At 41.0% G+C, this 22,899-nt stretch overlaps 1 protein-coding gene and 3 long non-coding RNA genes across 5 annotated transcripts; 2 read left to right on the top strand and 2 right to left on the bottom strand.

Annotated features, from left to right (window-relative positions):
* Positions 1 to 1,495: 1,495 nt before the first annotated feature.
* Positions 1,496 to 3,945, bottom strand: LOC131253865 (uncharacterized). Of its 2 annotated transcripts, XR_009175316.1 has the most exons (5): positions 3,843 to 3,937; positions 3,547 to 3,745; positions 2,633 to 2,778; positions 1,996 to 2,116; positions 1,496 to 1,792 (listed from the first exon to the last, which is right to left on the bottom strand). It is a non-coding gene; the product is annotated as an uncharacterized LOC131253865 (long non-coding RNA). The 2 variants fall into 2 exon arrangements; XR_009175315.1 differs by having other exon boundaries at positions 3,547 to 3,945.
* Positions 3,946 to 13,832: 9,887 nt separating this feature from the next.
* Positions 13,833 to 14,259, top strand: LOC131253864 (uncharacterized). The gene is made up of 3 exons (XR_009175314.1): positions 13,833 to 13,857; positions 13,988 to 14,089; positions 14,210 to 14,259. It is a non-coding gene; the product is annotated as an uncharacterized LOC131253864 (long non-coding RNA).
* Positions 14,260 to 14,342: 83 nt separating this feature from the next.
* Positions 14,343 to 15,079, top strand: LOC131253863 (uncharacterized). Its single transcript, XR_009175313.1, has 4 exons — positions 14,343 to 14,382; positions 14,507 to 14,606; positions 14,749 to 14,844; positions 14,943 to 15,079. It is a non-coding gene; the product is annotated as an uncharacterized LOC131253863 (long non-coding RNA).
* Positions 15,080 to 20,187: 5,108 nt separating this feature from the next.
* LOC131252819 (L-type lectin-domain containing receptor kinase SIT2-like) lies at positions 20,188 to 22,168 on the bottom strand. The gene has a single exon (XM_058253546.1). It carries the CDS (start codon positions 22,166 to 22,168, stop codon positions 20,207 to 20,209), a length of 1,962 nt encoding a protein of 653 aa, XP_058109529.1. The 3' UTR covers positions 20,188 to 20,206.
* Positions 22,169 to 22,899: the final 731 nt, after the last annotated feature.

Here is a 22,899-nt window from a genome sequence, read left to right as displayed (position 1 = left end):
AACCATAAAAATGCTATAAAAAAAATTATTTTTATAGGCTTGGGTTTTCAAGTTTAAGTATAGGTTTAGATTATAAGAATAGGTTTAAGTTATAAGTATAGGTTTAGGTTTAGGTTTTATGTTTAGGTTAAGGTTATAGGTTTAAGTTATATATTTAGATTTAGGTTATAAGTGTAGGTTATAGGTTTAAGTTATAGGTTATGGTTTAGAGAATTGAGTTTAGGTTTTAGGTTTATGTTACAGGTTAAGGTTTAGGTTTAGGCTTAAGTTTAGGTTATAGGTTTTTGGGATTTGAGAATAGGTTTAGGTGAAGGTTATAAGTTTAGGTTTAGGAAATCGGGTTCGAGTTCAGGATCGGGTTTAGGTTTGGGTTATAGGTTAATTATAACTTTAGGGAATTGAGAATAGGTTATAGGTTTAGGTTTAGGTATTCTTTAGTATTATCTACTATCGAACCTAGTTTATCTGCTACATACTAGTAACATACAACCAATATTGGGGCACCATACCATCAGCTACAAGAATTTCATGTCCCCCTAAACAAAGTATCCTCCATTGATTACATATATCATATATATATATATATATATATATATATTATAAGTTATTTATTTTCATTTACATTTGCAAATACATTCATCATCCATTTCATGCATCACAAGTCTTCTTTCCTAAAGCATTCAATACTTTCTTTTTAACTTTAGCATAGTAAACAAACCATAACTCTCATTTTTCTCTCTCTCTTGAAGCAAAAAAGAAGAAAAAAAAATCTCTTTTATGTTTTTTCAATATATCTTCCATTTTCTTCTTAACAAGAAAATCCATATTTACTAATATTTTCATTTTTCTATTTTTCAAAAGAATGAGTTTGGATTCCGAAAGCATCGGCTCCAGCACTCGTACTTTCAGCCCAAACCCTAACCAAAAACCTAAACCCGATCCTGAACCCGAACCACAGATGATAGCGGTAAACAATACCATAACTCTCTTGTTTTTACTGATTGGTGAAACAAGATTGGGTGTAAATATCAGTTCCCTTGATAGGAGGGAAAAGCTCACATGATCCCTACCCTGCAATAAGGCTATTTGGTAAACCCTAGTACAACATGACATGTGCACAATTAAATCATTCATATGGATGGCCATTAGGATAGCCCCACTACTCATGGGCTATCATAACAACCCTAAGGTGACCACAAGATTCTAACCTTCAAAATCCATGTCTCTCTTTTTGTAGCTATTGGTTTGCCAGTTGTAGTATTCTAGGTGAACTCTAGACCTTTGAACTATACAATTCATCTTTTATGGCATTGATTGGATGGAATCCATGATGGGAACCATCAAATAGAAAGGGAAGTACTATGCATGCATAAGAACTTCAAAATTAGAATAGACAAGGCAACAAGCAAATAGAGCTTACTTCAATAACATGAATAGCATCCCATGCACCTTCTTGCAAATAAGTTCTTCGGCCATGCCCTGACTTTGAGCCATCTTCATCCCCAACAACCATCACAAATTAGTGCAATCATATTATTTTTTTTTAACAAAAGGACATGCATTCTTTGTTGAAAAACTGGCCTTTCTTTATTAGGAAGTAAGCCACAAAGTCCTCATTGTCTTTCCACATGTATACTGATGAAATCCCCCCTTCATAATATCTACCAATGCAGTTGTGCAAAAGAATTGCTTTTACTTATTCAGAAACAGAGAATAGTTTCTTTCATTTTCTGCGTACTGGCATTACTTGCCAAATCATTAGATGAAGGTCATGGACCAAAAATTAAGCCTACTGTAATAGATAAATAGTAAATCAAAGATCTAATCTCGTAACATTTTGTTCTAAATAGAACAAAACAGTGAATGTGCACTAAAGAGTATACAATATCTGAAACATGATTTCTAAGAAAAGTACAATGCATTTTACGATTACCCTATAAAAGCGATCCATGCATAAGCACTATTTGATAAGTTTGTTTGCTTCTTCTTTTTAACTATTATTAGTTTGCCACTTATATATATGAATAAATGTCTCTGTTGTATAGCCTCTCTGTTTGAGCATTGGCCCTGTTGAAATAGTAGTACCATAAATCAATGTTTTCATAAGTCCTCGTAACTACATGAGAAATAACACAAAATGATTTCTTTTAGCAATTTGAAAAATGTCTCAAGCAGGAGAAATAATTCAAAATATTAATTGAAATCCAACATTCACCTTGTTTTGAGTGAGGCACTTACGTCCAAGTGAAGCTAATTAAATTGTAATTTAAGGTGTGTTTGGTTGAACCAAATATCATGATATTTTTGTACAACTAGACACCGTTAATAACTGATTCTTGTTGGTTATGGGAAGAGCTGATGAAGGGTGTCTAGATCAGCTCAAGTTATAAACAAGCAAATTTTTTTGGATAATTTCATGAAAGCATAGGGGAATTTTGGACACATTTCCAATTGAGAATTCGACAACCTTCTGAATGCATCATACACACACATACATGCATGCATAAAACAAACATAGATACATATAAATACATACATAAATACATGTTTAAGAATAATATGAAAAAACCCAAATCGAAGAAAGGAAGAAAAGAGAAAGAAACAGACCAGAAAAAGAAGAACAATCTCATACCACTCAAGATTCATTGCAAGGATTCATCAGTGTTGGCTTCTCCTGTTTTGATACATTTCTTCCTCTTCTCAATCCTACTCATCATAGTATCTTGCACTTCTCTGATGATTTTCTTTCTCTTCACGTTTTCTTTCATGGGCAAGAACCTGCAATGTGATAGTGCACATGACATGAAATTTAAATAAATTATCATTTGAATCTCTATTTTCGAAAGGAGTGACCAAATTGTAATAATGAGAAGCAGTGGTTAGACTATAGTTACGTGGAGCCTAGTTCCTTGATATGTATGCCAAGCAAGATAATTGCATTTCCACTTTATGGGACCGATAATTGTAATTCAATTTCTAGAGTATCCAAACACAGATTTCAATTGATGGTAGAATTAACAATTGGAATCCTACATAGTCAGAAGTAGGTCCATAAGCATAATGGGTACTGAAAATTAATACTCCTCAGCTAAATTTAGCCACCCTTCCTCATTTTGCATCTTCAGGTTCTTTGCTCAAAATCGCAATCATGTAAGATTGAAGTTGGATTTGAAAGGAATGCAATGAGGGAAAAATCAATTTCCTTTTCCTAACTTTTCCTCGCATAATGAGGAAAACCATTCCACACTCCCTTATGCGAGAGACAGGTCTCACCGTTCAACTGTTGACCTTTTCACATTTACACAAAAGACAACACTAATAACCAAACAATGGAATTAAGGTTGGTTGGATTTTGCAGTTTTCCATTCCTTAAGGATTCTTTAGAGGTTTTCCATTTTCATATTTTGGATTCTATTTATCCAAACACGAAATAGAAAGAATGCAGCAAAGGAAAAAATGAAATGAAAGAAAGAAAACAAGAGGAAATTCAGAACACAAACATAACCAGGTACGTATGCCCTCTACAGAGCCTAGATATATAACAACCTTAGATTGTTCAGTTTGGAGTTGAAAATTCCACCTTCCTTCTTTATAGCTACTACCAAACCCTGTTCGTGGGATAATGTCTCCCATTAAAGCTTGAAGATCGTACCACATTTGATTCATAAGACTCTTCAAAACCGACCCACTAATCCCATTTGCTGACCAAATCATAGCAACTTACAGAGAATGATAGTAACATCCACTATAGCCAACAAGAAACAGAAATCAACTGACCAACGTATTAAATTAAAAAAAAAAAAAATCAACAAATTCACATAATTAATTGAATCCAAACTGACCAAATTCAAAGAGAAGAAATTTTGATCAAGGTGGTACACCCCAGGGCTACTGGCTTTCTCCTTGGCATTTCCACAAACATCTACTAGGCATTCTTATGAACTTATTAAATACTACTAGAAAAATGGGCAAATGAAATATGTTCATACCAGAAAGCAATAAACAAATGTCTATGGAAGATTTCAAATCCTCAGCATTTTTTATTTTATTTTTTTCAAAAACCCATCAAATTCTCAATGAAATCAGCCATACCAAAATCCCAGAAAACCCAAATAGGCTAAGAAACTCAATAAAAAACAATAAGAGCGTTCAAAAGAACAAAGAGGATACCTTCTTTCTTTTTTTCATGAAAAATAAAACTTTCTTCGTTCACGTATCATGATCATCTGAAATCAACATCCAAATCCCTAACCCTAAAAGCCCTATATATTTCCAAACACAAAAAAGACCAAAATACCCCAACAGAATTTGATTAATAAGATTTGAATGGATCATGTACCATTGGCAGAAATGCAGCCACATAGTGCATGTTTTAAAGTGATTTAGTTGAAAACTGAAGGCCATAAATGCTAAAGAGATTTGATTATGTCATCTGTTGCTGTCAGAGATGAAAGTGGTTTAGATCAGCATCGTATTGGGCTCTACCAATCAAATCTCGTTATTGTGTTTGGTGAGGCCACTTAGCCTCATTGAATCTGCTCCATGCTTGGGGGTGTGGATTCAATGAGAATTCATTTGATGCAGGACATGGAAAATTAAATATGATATGCAAGATTGCAGGCTTAGATCACACTAATTCAGAAACAATCACACAAATTCCACATCCCACATGAAAATCCAAACATTCAATTAAAGGGGAATCTATGCGGGTCCAAGCCGACACAGGTTAGGACTGGACCAATAAAATTATAAACCAAACAATATCAAAGGGAAATAAAATCAACTACTCATGCATAAAAATCAGTCCCTAATCCAAGGGATTCCCTAATTTCAATTCAAGGAACCCTAAGGTGATAAAAAGGGGCAAATCAATTAGGGATCATGTAATATAGGGTTAGGATTCATGAAAAAATGACTATGAGAGGATAAAGAAGATAAAAACCTGAGCCAAAAGATGATCCCGCTTGTGGACAACAACAATGGCCCAAACGGACGTGCGTGTGATCCCGGCTGCACGTGTGTGGGGCCCACTATTCAGAAAAAAGCCACCTTGGCCCTGGTCAGCCAGGGATGGACTCCAAAACCTTCAAATTTCAGCTCGATCCGATGTACGGTTTGTGCGTGGTGCTCCGCCAAAGTTTCAGCTCGCCTGCGGGCCGAAATCTGGAAACCTGCTTCAATGAAGAAATCTGATGCAACAAAAGGACAAATTCAAAGTACGGATGGTGGGGGAAGATGGAAAAAAAAGATGATGGAAGATGGGGGTGAATTGGGATCGATGTGGCTTCGCACCACGGTAGTTAGCCCTTCGAAAAGGGAGGGCTTCGCACCCACTTTTGAATTCTTCCACAACTCACGAAGAGAGCAGAAAAAATAAAGCAGAAATTTTTTATTAACTTCAATGAATGAAAAGAACTACAAAGGGTGCCTATTTATAGGGAGAACCCTATACCCAAAAACTCGCACCATGTGCGACACCTATTACTTGGCGATGAAGTAAACTAAAATAAAAACCAAACAAGAAAATCTAAAGCGTTCACGATGTTCTAAATAATAACAATAAGTAAAACTTAAAATATAAAACCAATCCGACGAGTGGGCCACGATCATGACATCCCATGGTGGGCTTTTCTTGACTATCGGGCCACTTTTCTGAACCAAAACTTGTCTTCTAGCTAGGAGGCCCTCCCTGGACGTCGTCATCGAGCCAGATCGATGGTGGGGTCCTCCTTCTGCGTGCGTACGTGTGTAGGGGTGGTGGTGTGCGGGCGTGCGTGTGCACGATGTCCTCATCAACTCTCCCCGGCTGCGAAGATTTCGCCACTGGTAAAATAAAACTCCTGAACCGCTCTAGGATGTCTGGATCAAGTCTCTGAAGCTCCTCCTCAGTGGGCCACGTGCTGTCCGAAGTTGGGCGTGACTTCCATTTAACTAGGTATTTCTTAAACCCACCATCCGACGTGGAAATTATCTCATGGTCCAAGATATCCTCTATTTCCTCTCTGGGTGTGTGAAGGCTAGGTATGGAAGGCAGAGGCTGGGATGAAAGGTCGGGAAGAGGCCATGGATCAAAGAGTAAGGTTGGGACATCAAGATGGGTGGGCGAAGGGCTGGACAAAGTATCAGTGGGTCCTTGAAAAGCAACTAGATCCTCCACGTTGAATGTGGAACTAATTCCCATGGAAGGTGGAAGATCTACCTCATACGCATTAAGACCGTTTCGCTTTATAATTTTGAAGGGCCCAGCGCTACGCGCGTGTAACTTACAAATGGCCCCTAGAGGGTACCGCTCGGGCCTGATACGGACCATCACAGAGTCCCCAATATTGAACTCTTTGAAACGTCTATGTAGGTCTGTAGAAAGTTTGTAATGCTCATTACTATTAGTGATCTTTCGCCTGATTTCTTGATGCAATGAATGTATGTGATGCGCAAAAGACTCTGCAGACTCTGATGGCCTATGAGACAATGACATGGGGATAAGATCAATAGGTTTCCTAGGCTTATAACCAGTAACGACTTCAAAAGGACTTAGACCTGTGGACCTATTGACAGAACTATTGTATGTAAACTCGGCTATGGGTAGTACGGCGTCCCATGTCCTGGTATGCTCCCCCACTAAACATCGAAGTAAACTCCCTAGGCTCCTATTAACCACCTCAGTCTGGCCATCTGTCTGAGGGTGGTAAGCAGAAGAAAACTGGAGCCTAGTATTCATCATGTGTCATAGTGTCTTCCAAAAGTAACTCATAAATCTCACGTCACGGTCAGACACTATGGTTTTTGGTAACCCATGCAGTTTGACAACCTCACTAAAGAATAGCTTGGCAACATGAGAGGCGTCGGAGGTCTTAAAACAAGGAATGAAGTGGGCCATTTTAGAGAAACGGTCAACGACAACGAATATGGAGTCATGCTTTCGAATAGTCTTTGGAAGTCCAAGCATGAAGTTCATACTGATGTCCTACCAAGGGATGAATGGGACTGGCAAAGGTGTATATAATCCTGTATTCTGTTTTCTTTGTTTTGCCAGTTGACAAGTACGACATTGCCCTATAATTTTGGCCACGTCCCGCTTGAGGCTTGGCCAATGAAATCTATCCTCCACTAGGGCAATGGTCTTGTCACGACCGAAATGACTTGCAACCCCCCCTGAATGTAACTCCCAGACAAGAAAACCGCAAAGGGAGGTGCGTGGTATGCACAAGCGGTCACTCCTAAACAAATATCTGTCCAAAATCAAATACTCACTGTTAGCTCCTGATGGACTCTCTAATAAAGACGTATACACAACTCCAAAATCTGGACACTCAGAATACTCTTCTTTGATGCGCTCAAGGCCCGTAACTTCAACGTTCATGGAGTTGAGTAATGCGACTCGACGACTCAACGCGTTGGCAGGTTTATTCTCTACACCGGCCTTGTGCTTAAGCACAAAAGTGTACTCTTGAAGGAATTGAACCCACTTAGCGTGCCTGGGGCTTAATTTCTTTTGAGAGTTTAAGTATTTTAAGGCCTCGTGATCTGAGAACAAGATGAATTCTTGCGGTAATAGGTAATGTCACCAATGGCGTAGTGATTGCACTACCGCGTAGAATTCCTTGTCATAGGTGGAATATCTTTGCTTCGCCTCATTCAATTTCTCACTAAAAAAGGCGACAGGGTGTCCTTCCTAGCTAAGTACTCCCCCTATGCTGACTCCTGACGCGTCACATGCGACTTCAAAAGCTTTTGAAAAATCTGGAAGTCGCGTAACTGGAGCTTCGGTCATCTTGACCTTTATCTCCTTGAAGGCCTTCAAGGCGGCCTTTGTCCATTGAAACTCTCTCTTTTTTATGCAGTCCGTGATGGGAGCCACAATGGAACTGAAGCCTCGAATGGACCGCCTATAAAAGGTGGCTAAGCCATGAAAGCTGCGCACCTCATGAATATTGCGGGGTTCAGGCCAATTAACGATGGCCTTGACCTTCTCGGAATCCGCCGATACGCCCTCAGCTGACACAATAAAACCTAAGAAGATCACACTACTAGACAAGAACGCGCACTTCTTTAGGTTGCCGTATAACTTCTCGGCCCTAAGGATCCCACAAACCTGCCTCAAATGGTTGAGGTGTTACTCCTTAGTCATGCTATAAATCAAGATATCATCAAAGTATACGACCAGGAACTTCCCCATGAAGGGTCTCAACACTTAGGTCATCACACGCATGAAAGTGCTTGGGGCATTAGTTAACCCAAAAGGCATAACTAGCCACTCATATAGCCCATCCTTCGTCTTGAAGGCCGTCTTCCACTCATCACCAGGGCGTATACGGATTTGGTGATACCCACTTTTGAGGTCGATTTTTGAGAAGATAGTAGCATTAGCCATCATATCTAGCATGTCATCAAGATGCGGTATGGGAAATCGATACTTGATTGTAATTTTGTTGATGGCCCTACTATCAATACACATCCTCCATGTGCCATCCTTCTTAGGTGTAAGAAGGGCGGGCACGGCACACGGACTCAAGCTCTCTCGAATGAAACCCTTCTCTAGGAGTTCATCAATCTGCCTCTTTAACTCAGCGTGCTCCTTCGGGTTCATTCTGTAATGTGGGAGGTTTGGTAGAGTTGCCCCAGGGATTAAATCAATGGCATGCTGTATATCCCTCATAGGGGGAAGCTCATTCGGTAAATCATCAGGAAAAATATCACGAAACTCATGTACTACCTGAATGGCCTCAGTAGGTAACTCTACGCTAGTATCTGGTACACTCTCCCTAGCCATAAGGGCGTATATCATCGAGTCCGCCTCCGTCTCTCGCTCAAAGTCTTTGGCATTCAAAATATGGAGTGGTTTGGACTTGGACTTCGACTCCTTCACTTCTTTTGGGCCGCTCACACCACTCTGTGTGGTGAACTCTTTTCCAGTTGTATTCTTGGGTGGTAGAGGATTTAGCTTGACCTTCTTGCCCTCAAACCAGAATGTACACACATTTGAACGACTAAATATGGTAACATCCCTGTCATAGAGCCACGGCCTACCCAGAATGACATGGCCCACATCCATAGGAACAACATCACACCAAATTGTGTCTTTATAAGATCCGAACTGAATAGGGACAAGACAGCGGTGCGAGACTGGAATGGATGTTTCATCAACCCAGGAGACTCTATAGGGCTGAGGATGGGCTTCCAGCTTCAAGCCCAAACGACTCACAATGCTAGTGGATGCCACGTTGGCACAACTACCACTATCCACGATCATCTTACAGCTCTTTTCCCCACACTTTGCATAAGTGTAGAAGATCGTGTTGCGGCGCCAGTCATCAGTGTTCTTGGCTTGAGCTAGGGCGCAACACACAATTGCGAGGGTCAAAGACTCTTGTGCTCCCTCTTCCTCATCACTAGGGGTTCCGACTGGCTCATATTCCTCCTCATCACTATCACTCTCTGGGGGCACTACTTCTACTTGCCCATCAATAAGGAGTACTTTGGTGCCCTCTCTCGTGCCGCACTGGTGAGCAAAGTGACCAAACCCCTGACACCTAAAACACCTAGTGGCCCCACTTCCACGTGAACTAGACCCGACAATCTCTTTACCCTTATCATCCTTAGGTCTGGGCTGAACATTAGGGGAAGGTTTGTTTTGGAATCCCGTGTTAGGTCTAGCCCCAGAGGGGTTGGCCTTAGTACCAGATTCGCGAAAGTCAAACCGCCTTCCCACAGATGCTTTAAGGTATTCTCGACATCTAACACTAGTTGGTACAACTGTTCGATAGTGTCTATGTCTTTGACGAGCAATTCTCTCCTAATGTCAGGACGGAGGCCCATTTTAAAACGAGCAAGGGTGAGTACGGGGTCCTCATCAACCTCACAGCGGGTCGAGTACTCTTCGAATTTCTCAATATAGTCAGCAACACTCATGGAACCCTGTCGAAGAGACTGCCACTCCTCAATCAACCGCATGCGATAAGAGAAAGGGAGGTACTTCTCTTTCAACGTTTCTTTCATTTCTCCCCAATGGACTATTGGAAGTTCCCTCGCTCTTTCTTTTTTTCGCTCAACCGTCGCCCAAAACCTCTTTGCTTGACCCACAAGCTTCATCTTGGCGAATCGGACTCGTCGAGCATCCGACATATCATACCACTCAAAATAGTGGTCCATATCCGCCAACCAATCTAAAAAAGCTTTAGGGTCCAAGTGACCATCAAAAGTAGGAGCATCTACCCTAACTCCCTTGAGGAGTTGTGCATCTGGGTCATATTGATCATGATGTCCCTCACGGGGTGGGTGCACAGGTACGCGCCCATGACCAGCTCTTTGGCCGCCTCCATTCCTTGGTCTAACCTCCCGATCAACTGCCTGAGATTGGGCATCCTCCCCAGTGGTGAGGTTTGCCTTAAAGGAGGCCTCTATTTCTTCGAGACGTTTATCTATGTGTTGTTCCAAATGCTTATTCAAAGATTCAACTTGCTGGGCTAACTTGGCCACTGTTTCTTGTAGTTGCTCCATGTTTAGTGTGGGGTGCAAACCGAAGCCGCGACCCGTACGTGTGGGCATACACTGACTTGCTCAACCTAAGGACCTGCTATGACAAATATATGCGTCTAAAAACTAAATGACCCTACGAAACTCTATATGAAGGAGACTACACACTGTTACTAAAATTCAGCTATATATGATGGACTGAATGCATGAAGGACTCAAACAAACAAAACCCTAAATATGTGGTGAATTCCCCTATAAGAAAACTTGGCTCTGATACCAAATTTGATGAAGGACATGAAAAATTAAATATGATATGCAAGATTGCAGGCTTAGATCACACCAATTCAGAAACAATCACACAAATTCCACATCCCACATGAAAATCCAAACATTCAATTAAAGGGGAATCTATGCGGGTCCAAACCGACACAGGTTAGGACTGGACTAATAAAATTATAAACCAAACAATGTCAAAGGGAAATAAAATCAACTACTCATGCATAAAAATCAGTCTCTAATCCAAGGGATTCCCTAATTTCAATTCAAGGAACCCTAAGGTGATAAAAAGGGGCAAATCAATTAGGGATCATGTAATATAGGGTTAGGATTCATGAAAAAATGACTATGAGAGGATAAAGAGGATAAAAACCTGAGCCAAAAGATGATCCCGCGTGTGGACAACAACAATGGCTCAAACGGACGTGCATGTGATCCCGGCCGCACGTGTGTGGGGCCCACTATTCAGAAAAAAGCCACCTTGGCCCTGGTCAGCCAGAGATGGACTCCAAAACCTCTAAATTTCAGCTCGATCCGATGTACGGTTTGTGCGTGGTGCTCCGCCAAAGTTTCAGCTCGCCTGCGGGCCGAAATCTGGAAACCTGCTTCAATGAAGAAATCTGATGCAACAAAAGGACAAATTCAAAGTACGGATGGTGGGGGAAGATGGAAAAAAAAAGATGATGGAAGATGGGGGTGAATTGGGATCGATGTGGCTTCGCACCACGGTAGTTAGCCCTTCGAAAAGGGAAGGCTTCGCACCCACTTTTGAATTCTTCCACAACTCACGAAGAGAGGAGAAAAAATAAAGCAGAAATTTTTTATTAACTTCAATGAATGAAAAGAACTACAAAGGGTGCCTATTTATAGGGAGAACCCTATACCCAAAAACTCGCACCATGTGCGACACCTATTACTTGGCGATGAAGTAAACTAAAATAAAAACCAAACAAGGAAATCTAAAGCATTCACGATGTTCTAAATAATAACAATAAGCAAAACTTAAAATATAAAACCAATCCGACGAGTGGGCCACGATCATGAGATCCCATAGTGGGCTTTTCTTGACTATCGGGCCACTTTTCTGAACCAAAACTTGTCTTCTAGCTAGGAGGCCCTCCCTGGACGTCGTCATCGAGTCAGATCGATGGTGGGGTCCTCCTTCTGCGTACGTACGTGCGTAGGGGTGGTAGTGTGCGGGCGTGCGTGTGCACGATGTCCTCATCATCATTGATTTTCTTCTTATAAGAAAATTTTCACATCTATAGAAATTTTAAGAAATTTTGAATAGCGACATATTGTCACATGTGCCAACACAAGTTTGAGATCTAAGTCATTCATCAAGTGCGCCCAGGCATATGTATCCAGCCCTAAATGTCGGGTTAGTCTGCTCTTAAAGTGAGCCATGCAGCACGTGGAACCATCAGCCTTTCTAATTTTTACCATGCCACCTAAACAGCTTGAGTTTTGGCCAAATAATCTAGAATGCGGGTCCCACTGATCGGATTGTCACATGCACCAAGACGGCATATCTGGATGCGTGTGGAGACCAGCACGACGGCCTTACAGAAGGAAAAGGAAAGAAATTCAGGATACTCTGGCTGCACATGATGCCTGATACGCAGGCACACAGAAACTCTACGCATGGCAAACCAAACCACTGATTTGTGCATACTTGTTCGCTGAAAGATAACCGTTGGATAATGTTTTGTTCAAGACCCCAATTGTCGAGCTGATTGTTACATAACAACGAAGGTGTAATTTTGGCTGGAATTTTAATAAATTGGTACCTACTAATTTGGGTTTTAGCATTCTGGTACTTTTTAATTGACAGTGCAGCAAAGTCCAATTCTTCTGCATTGTGTTAGCTTAGAGGCTTGCTAACCGTACAAGCATGCAAGTAAAGCTCATGTACACGCCACAAATGTCCAAAAAATGGCAAGATGTGTCTCAGATCCAACCCATAAATCAGAAAGGCACAGCTGTAATGATGCACCAGACTAAGAATTTGGTTGATTCGCTGGTTAGGAGCACTTCAAATATTGGGGCCCACATTCTGAGTGGACCAGATTACTTTTGGAAAACATTTACAAGGTCTGACTGACCTGATGGATGATTTGGATCTCACACTTATGTGCTATGAAGTGTGGTGGGTACATAAGCTTTATTGCACAGGTGCAGGCGCTTAGCAAAGCAGGTTAGCTTAAATGGGTTTTTTTTTTTTTTTTTTTTTTTTAATGAGAAAAATATCTTTATACAACAAAAAAAAAAAGAAAAAGAATAAAGATAGACCATTAAATATCAATTAATTTGCTAGTAACAGCACCATACATAAGTATTAGAATTTGAGCCATGGATTGTACCTTATTAGAATTTCAGTTTTTTGTGGCTCCATCATATGACTTTTTTACATTTCCCACAATTGTTATTTTTAGCCGTTAGATGAAATGGTGGTGCATGTCTCATTCACCGTGTCCACTGTAAAATCACTAGTCCAAGCAATTGAACCATACATTTACTATTGGGTTCATGAGCCAACAAATCCTCAATGTGTTCTTTGACGGGGCCTGGCCTTTAATGTTATTTTCATCATCTGATAAAAGCAACCTTTTAAGCTAATAGGCATTTGAGAAGGACATAACAGAATCACCCAAAATATTTCTAGCTACTTTCCACGGGTGGGTTTTGATTGAGCCATGTACCACTACGAAGGATGGATCCCACACAACATATTTGAAAGTTATTCAATTAAGTATGTATTCAATCGCCTTCTCTCTAACTGTGGCACATGGTTCAGTCAAATCTCACCCCTAGGTCACTAGGGATACAACTCTAACGTTTTAACGGTAGTTCTATATGATGATTCACAATGAGTATGGTTATGAGGTCAAGAGACATTCATGCTCAGCTGTTGGTTATGATTGTTTGTGCAAGGCAATATCATTGCACATTCAGTGTAGCACAGAGGTGTGAGATGCAAAAGAGTAGGCCTACTGGTTGGATGCAACTATGAGCTTCATGGCATAACTTGTGCTATGTACATTTGGTAGGGCTGCAACTTGGGTTCGGGTCAACCCAAACATGACTGACGGTGACAACTACCCTGAGGTATGGAGTCCTGATGTCACTTGTGATTATAATTTGGTAAAAACCAGAAATTAAATAGGAATTTGAGTTGTTAATGGAAATGTGCATCGGGATATTGCTTGCCTATAACATTGGACTTGCTCTTGTACAGACATTGTGCTGAATGTTTATCATCAATGCTGGCCGTGGTTTTAGGCTGTTGTGGAGCATTGTGAAGTCTTTTATTGATCCAAAAACCACTTCAAAGATTCATGTACTCTCAATGAAGCTTTTCTTCTTTTTGCATTTAATTAATTATTGTTCCGTCTTCTAGAAATACTGTGACAATGTGTCTAGCAGTAGTTTTTGACATGCTTCTCTAATTTGTATCCAGGTTCTTGGAAACAAATACCAGAGTAAGTTGCTTGAAATAATTGATGCTATGACAAATACCAGAGTAAGTTGCTTGAAATAATTGATGCTACAACAAATACCAGAGTAAGTTGCTTGAAATAATTGATGCTATGACAAATACCAGAGTAAGTTGCTTGAAATAATTGATGCTATGTAATTTTTTACACGCTTGCGTTTGGAGTTGAGATATTGATCATGGAATTGACATTTATTCTCTGTACATTCATAATAACTTTTGTTAATACTTGCATTAAATCATCTCTTTGTTGTTATCCAGTGAGTTGCCAGAATTTCTCGGAGGTACTTGTACCTGTGCAGATCAGGGAGGTTGCCTTCGGTCTGATAAAGGTCCATGGAAGGACCCGAACATATTGAAGGTTTCATAATGTCTTATGGGAACTTTTATTGCTTAAATGTTATGAGATTGGTCTGCTGGGCTTTCTATTCATTGAATGTGATTCATTCCTTCTTTAATGTTTTAGCGAAAACCTGATGGTGTGCATGTCCATTGTCATGCAGATGGTTCTTAATGGTGAAGCACGATGTGCCCGACAAATTGTGACCTTTTCAAATAGTGATGGGAAGATCACTTATGTTAGGCCACAGTATCCAGCAGTAAGACTCTTAATCATCCTGAGCTATTTGCATCAAGAAATGACCAAATATTGGATTCAGTTAGGATTGTCGCATTTGATTTCCTTGGTTTGGGCCAGATAAAAGGTGGTGATATGTCTACTGCTGAGTCTGGATCAGAAGCTGAACCCACGTCTTCCCCCAAGGCACTGTGGAGTTATATTTCACATCCTCGGTTGACTCCTCTTCGTGAAGAAGTAGGTGTTCATTATTTTTATAGTGGAGATTTCTCATGTAAGAGAGCTTGGCCAAAATCATGTTATGAGAGGAAATTCTCTGCTCATTTAACTGACATTGCTTCCTCTGAAAGTGTTGCTAGTATTTTTTATTTTTTATTTTTTATTTTTAAATCATTCCTGATAAGAGTTCATCCTTGAACCATAATCTGTATATTATAGTGAATTCATAACACAATTACCATCTTTTCGGGAAAGTTTTAAAGGATTGCATTCCATCAATAACATTTGAGTTTTATTGGCTTCTTGACACTGCACCTGACCCAGATCATGATCTTCCATAAATGTTTCTTTTATTGTAGTTGAGGGATCCTGTGATTGGTCTGATTACCTTCTCTGAATTATACTACATATGAACTCTCAAAAATACATGATCACTGGCACACATGATGCTATTATTACCATAGCTAAGCCCAGATACAAGGTCTCCAATGCATCAGTGTAGAAAAGATGGATACACAGACATACAGATTCATTATTTAGTGAAAATCATTATTATCACATGAAAATTGTAAAATTAAAGTATCTATAGAAATCTATATCTACACTGTCAGTGTTTGGAGTATAAAGTAGGAAACATCAGAAGAAAGATATCAAGGATTAGAGATACTCATCCTTGTTATGATTGTTTTCATCAATATACAGGCTAAAATAGCTGGAAAGGCAGGTTTCTTAGAGTTTGATGAACATGTTCCCATGGTAGACAGCTGTGGATTCAAGCTGGAAGCAAGAAGTGTCCCATCAAAAGCTCCCATCTCCTAGAGGTATGAAAGTATATATTAGATTTCATTAGGGAGTTGCAGCCTTTTGTAAGTCAATGGTTATATGTTGTTATATGAGGTATTTGTCATATGAGGTATCATATTTAGTAGATCTCATTTATGTGCATGTATTTTTCATATGAGGTATTATATAATGCTTTGGCAGGGAGTTTTTATTTTCATTATGCTTTAACTTTTTAGTTTGATGAATAGGATTCTATTAAACAATCGTGTGAATAGGATTTATTTTCCTCTTTATCGAATCAAGTTGTTAACAATTTTGTGAATAGGATTCTTATTAAACCATCATGTGAATTATTTTTTGAATGACTAATCAGGTGTAAGATTCCCAAAAAAAAAAAAAAGAACCTATGTTAGGCACAGATATTTTAGCGACGGACCAAATCCGTCGCTAATTTCTTACCGTTCAAATTTCAATTCGTCGCTCTCCTCCGGTGGCTTTTTTCGAATTTTAGCGACAGATTATTATTTTTGCAACGGATTTTATCCGTCATAAAAAAGGCGACCCAATAAATTGCCACGAACCAAGCAACGGACGAAATCCGTCGTTAATTTAGTTTTACAACGGATTTGATCCATCGCAAATTTGTAATTTTGGCATATTTAACCTACCATTGAAAACATTTTGGAGGCCATAAAATTTTTGTATATAACTCATTTTTTAGCCTATGACAATAAATTAAATTCTAAATCTAATGAACAAATTAGATTCGACAGAAATTACGACAGGACCCTTATAACATGAAAACCTCGACCATTATGAACTCCACACGTCATATGACAACCACGACCCATATAACATGATAACCATGACCTATTTAACATGACAACCATGACTCATGACAACCACGACCCATATACCATAACAACCACAACCCATGTAACATGACAACCTTGACCCATGACTACCACGACCCATATAACATGACAACCACGACCCTTACCACATTACAACCACGATCCCATATAACATAGTAAGAATTATGGTTATAATGTGGTAAGGGTCGTGGTTGTAATGTAGTAAGAGTCGTGGTTGTAGGTTGATATAATTCATTATTTGTTTATTTTTAAATAATAAGAGTAGACAGCCCATAATGGGGTGATTCATTTCGTCCACCTTATTGGCCAGCTTGCTGTGGGGCCAAAAATTCCTGACTTGGACAGAGTCCACTTCTAACAAATATCACGGTGGGCGTAGAAAGTTTCAAAGTGTGTGCCATTATCACCATTATTTTCTATTATGTGGCCCACACGAGCACTAGATCAGGTTGATATTTGGGCCATAGCCCTTAAATGTCACGACAAAAAGGATGGGTGGCATGGATTACACGCATACATCAATGTAGGCCCCATGAGTTAGGCCTTACCCATGCTCATGACAACCATGACCAATATAACATGACGACCACAACCCATATAACATGACGACTCCGACCCATATAACATAACAACCTCGACCTTTAGCACATGACAACCACAACTCTTACCATATTACAATGACGACCCATACCAATCTAACATGGTAAGGGTTGTGGTCGTTAGATTGATGTAATTAATAACTTAATTATTTTTAAATAATAGGAGTCAAGGCCTACTAAGGTGATCCGTTCCATCTACCTTATCGGCCAACTCGCTGTCGGGCAAAAAAAGTCCTAACTTGGGCAGTGTCCACTTCTAACAAATATCAAAGTGAGCCTGGAAAGTTTCAACAGTGGGGGTCATTGTCACTATTATTTTCTATTATGTGGCCCACACGAGCTCTGGATGAGGCTGATATTTAGGTCATAACTCTAAAATGACACGACAAAAAGGATGGGCAGCATAGATTATACACATACATCAATGTGGGCCCCACGAGTTGGGCTCTACCCATGCCAATGACAACCACGACCCATATAACATGACAACCCCGACCCATATAGTATAACAACCTCGACTCTTACTACATGACAACCATGACCCTTACCACATTACAACCATGGTCCATACCAATATAACATGGTAAGGGTCGTGGCTGTAATGTGGTAAGGGTCGTGGCTGTAATGTGGTAAGGGTCGTAGTTGTTCGGTTGATGTAATTAATAACATGATTATTTTTAAATAATAGGAGTCGAGGCCTACAATGGAGTTATCTGTTCCGTCTACCTTGTCGGTCAACTCGTCGTGGGCTCAAAAAATCCTGACTTGGACAGTGTCCACTTCTAACAAACATCATAGTGAGCTTGATATTTGAACCGTAACTCTAAAATGACACGACAAAAAGGATGGGCGGCATAGATTATACAAATACATTAATGTGGGGCCCCATGAGTTGAGTCATGCCTGCGCTAAAAAGGGCTTCTGTCCATGTTACTTTCTCGAAATTAAAATAACACATCACTTCTTTCGTACTCTAAACCGTACAACTATTGAACCAAGGGCAAGGGTGTTTTGGTCCAAAATTTTATCGAAAGCTTGTCGAAAGCCTGCTGTTAGAATATCTGAAAGGTTGAATCCGTTTAGGTAATTAGATCAAACATCAAGGCCAGTACGGTCAAAATCCTTTCAAGATCTCATATGTACATAGGTGCTAATTAACCCTTCGTACACAGGTGCGAACCCTTAGCAGTTACGGAGGGAAGCGGATTGGCTGGTGTACCACACACCAACTATATAACTGGTGTATTGACGTCAGCAAGTTCTGTTGGTCTAATCATGAGGTATGTATTATATCCAAACCGTCCATCCATTTAGAGAGGTTGTATTGAGGCTTGAGAAGAAAAATAAGGCAAATCTAATTATTAAGTGGACCACACTGAAAAGAGCAGTGGGGGATTGAACGTCTACAATTGAAACCCTTCTACGGGTCAAAGAAGTGATCAATACGAAAAAAATTTTCTTCTTTGATGGAAAATAAACGTTATGGTGGGCCCTACGAATGGAATATTCACCACCCTTGTACGTCTCACCAACAATATATGGTTCGTGTCAACTGCCGCATTTATTATTATTTTTTGTTTGTTAGCTTGTTAGTACACCCCACCCACTGTTAGTTCACACTTCAACGAGGGCTCAGTCTACCACTTTGAGCTATGGATCAGGGTCTGTTAGTTCACACCACTGTTAGTCCCCTGCTACATTGTCCCCGTGTTGTGGCCCACACCTCAGTTGAGGTTTTGCCGAGATGCCTATAGAGGGGCCTACCTGATGTAGGGAATGATGACACACAACAGGTTGGGCTACAAAAGTTTGATTCGGGTCCCTAGATGGAGGGCCATGACTCACCGTTCCTGGCCATCCATCTTAGGTAGGGGAAGAACGTACGCAATGGATACCAACCAGCTGAACAATTTCCCATCTCTCTATCAGGGCCAGTGTTCCTCTTAAACGTTCGTAGCATAAGCCCGTCATGTGGGCCCACATTTGCATTTGAAAGGCCTGATCTTGGGATTGACATTCATCCTCGAAGGGCACATCTTATGAATGGACTGGATGTCATATAAAAAAAAACACCTTCGGCTCCACACGCAATCTGAAAGCTTTTAATGGTGGTAGTCCCCATCCAGACTCTTCCTAATGGTGTGGCCGATATCTATATTCGATCATCCTGATTTTAATTACAACTGTTTTACATTACGGTGGACCCACCCAAAGTCAGGTAGAATAGATATTGTTGATGCAAATGTCCGGTTCCTCCTCTTGGACCTTCGTGTACCTGCACAAAAAGGGGACAAAGGAGACCCTGGCTTGAGCAGGGGACCCTCCGATGCCAAAGTCAGGCCTGGATTCTGGGTCTAAGAGTATTGAGGAGTTTTTTAGAGAGAATTTCTTTCGTACCTTTCAGGGTGATCGGGGTCCCTCTTTTATAGCTGCTGGGGCATTTAATCGCACGAGGATTCTCTTCCTGATATTGTGCGCGGGATCTTCTCCTAGTATCCCGGAGATTGGGTCGTGCCCATCTGGAGCCTTCATCCGATCCCGTGAGCTTCGGGGTTGGAGATCTTATCCCAAGATATCCGAGATGAGGCTTGATCTTGCGATGGCCGATCTGGTAAGGTGGTCCGCCCGACGCATGCCCGGAGTGCGGATGAGTCGTCCGAACCGACTCAACCTTTGTCGTCGAAACCGACTCAACCTTTGTCTCGGTTTTGCGAATCATGCCTCGAGTTTGGCACATTCTTAGGCGGCCGAGGCATTAAGTCCGAATCTACGGACTTATATCTTTTGTTCCCAACAGATATATTCTACCAGCACACATGCATTTCAAAACTCAATCCAATGTTATACCAACCACACAAACATGATAAAATCTACATTAATTCTATACAATCCAACGAAGGAAACAATATCACAAGATCATGTCAAAACCTTCATCATGGCCCACTGCATATTCATTACTATCGAAACTATCAAGTGACAGTTCCGGCACCGAATCATCACCCTCCAAAATCTGCACCACTTGCCGTATAGTCGGCCTGGACGCAGCCAACGGGTGCGAACAAAGCAAACCAACCTTCAACACCAGCTCCATCTCTTCCACCACATAATCACCTCCCAACTTCGGGTCCGCCGCCTCTAAGATCGCTTTTCTCTTCAAACACTCCAGCACCTGATCGATCAAGATCGGCTCCTCTGCCAACATGGCCCGCGACGATATTGGCCTCCGCCCACAAGCTACTTCGAGCATAAAGATCCCAAAAGCAAACACATCAGTGCTCGTCATCGCCTTACCGGTCCTAGCCAGCTCCGGTGCAATGTAACCAAAGGTCCCGACCATGTGAGTCGTCTGAGGATCGGTCCCATGATCATACAATCTCGCCAGCCCGAAATCTCCCAACATCCCATTTAAATCATGATCTAATAATACATTACTGGCTTTAATATCTCTATGAAGGACTACTTGCACCCAATCTTCATGCAGATAGAGAAGACCCGAAGCTACTCCTTTGATTATCTGAAACCGATTATTCCATTGTAGCACTGACTCTGAATGGTCGAAGATCATCTTGTCGAGACTACCGTTTGGCATGAAATCATAGACAAGCAGGAGCTCTCGCTTCCGGCGGCAGTATCCAAGTAGCCGGACCAAGTTCCTGTGTCGGATCCGTCCGATGCTGGCTATCTCCGCGATGAACTCCTTCATTCCTTGCCGTGATTCGTGGGAGATTTTCTTGACTGCAACTTCAATCCCAGACGTTGGTAGGACGCCTCGGTACACTCTACCAAAGCCGCCGACACCAAGAAGCGCTTTCTCTGAGAAGCCCTTGGTGGCGATGAAGAGATCCTTGTAGAAGAACCTTTGGGGCCCATATTCAAGCTCCCAGTCTTCGAGTATTTCAGCGAATTTGATCTTTCTTCTCACCTTATAAACGCCGATAGAGATGGCCTTTAGCACAAAAACGATAAATAATGGTAACCCAATTTCCAGAATCATCCATTTCTTTTCACTGTGGTGGGGTCGTCGAGGAAGAATCGGAAGCGTTGAGAGATTGAGCGGTGTAGCTGGTCCGTTGATTTTGAAGCTCCATCCCAAAATGTAATGGGATATGAGCTCGGAACCCGGTGATGAGGAGAACCCCACATACATTTCATTCAAGATGTCTGATGAAAGATTAATGCTCGTCGACAAGAGTGGACGATTTGGTTTAAGGACGTCGATGGGAGATATTGTTACATTGAGTTGATTCTCTACACTGTTATATTCTATCCAAGCTTGTATTGGTTTGCCGCTTACGAGGCTTATGTTCTTCAACTCACCGTTCCTGTTAGTAAAGTAGGATGCAGGAGAGGAAATGGTAGATCTCAAGCCATTGATATCGATTCCAACATGGTTGTTATCGATATCATTGAATTCGGGGCTCCGGATAGTGTCGAATTCGACGGCCACGATGTGGTTTGATGAATTTCCATTAACGTTGGTTAAATTGAAGAGTCCAAAATACCGGCCGGGTACTGTACCGGGGAGATTATTCAACGGGGAGATGACGAATGCCATCCCATTGCCACTCACTATAGGATCTTCGGGAATGATGGCAAATACAAAGGTGGTAGAGAAGGAGAAAAGATCACCGTTGGATGAGTTCTTGAACTGGACAGGAACGGAGTAGAAGGCGCGGTCTATCTGAAACGGGCTGGTGTTGGTCAGCCTCAGGAGTCCGTCGGATGTGATCTCCGCCACGCCACTTCGGGTCAAGTTCACACCGCGGAATCCGTTATAGGTGAAATCATGGCCGTCCACTGATGATGATGATGATGATGTAAGCTTAACGAGGAGAAAGAACGCCAGAAGCTTTGAAAGCATTGCTACCATCTACAGAAGTCCTTTTTTTCAAAAGAAAAAAGAAAAACAAAAGCCCCAAAAGCATACAGCCTCCACCTTGGTTTCTACATATTAAGATAGAGAGCAGACCCTCTGTTTCGTGGAAGGGAGCGCGGATCCTCTGTTTCGTGGAAACAGCCAGCAGCTGAATCCAATATTATTATTGGTCCACGTCACTATAAGTGCTACATCACTGGGTTTTTTTAATATATTAAAAAAAATTTACGTTTCAGAAAAAGCATAACGCCGTTAGACGGTTTGATTTGGAAATCGGATTGCATACCGATTACGGTGTGCTCCTGCTCTTACCGTACTAAGTAAACTCAGTTAAGCCCACCTTGTACGTATGTGGTCTATCCAGGCCGTCCATCCATTTTTCCATCTAATTTAAGGGGTTGAGCCTAAAATTGAAGGATATCCAAATATCAAGTGGATCATACCACTGTAAACAGTGGGGATAATGATTTCCACTATTGAAACCTTGCTAGGCCTTACAGTGATGTTTATTTGCCATCCAACCTGCCCATAAGATCATACAGGCATGGACGAAGAGAAAACACAAATATAAGCTTGATCCAAAACTTCCATAGCCCCTGAGAAATTTTCAACTGCAAACATTCAATTCAACTGTTTCCTGGATGAAAACTGCAGCCCCGAGGAATGATTTCCTTGATATTTGGATATACCACAATTTTGGGCCAACTCCTTAAATTAGATGAAAA

Source organism: Magnolia sinica, chromosome 8, assembly GCF_029962835.1.
Source record: "Magnolia sinica isolate HGM2019 chromosome 8, MsV1, whole genome shotgun sequence".
NCBI classification, from domain to species: Eukaryota; Viridiplantae; Streptophyta; class Magnoliopsida; order Magnoliales; family Magnoliaceae; genus Magnolia; species Magnolia sinica.
The sequence above is the reverse complement of the archived record's forward strand: the minus strand, read 5'-3'. Positions and strand labels throughout refer to the sequence as shown.

Bases quoted from the DNA above. Each gene is read 5' to 3' on its own strand.
- LOC131252819 (XM_058253546.1), bottom strand. From the start codon at position 22,168: ATGGTAGCAATGCTTTCAAAGCTTCTGGCGTTCTTTCTCCTCGTTAAG.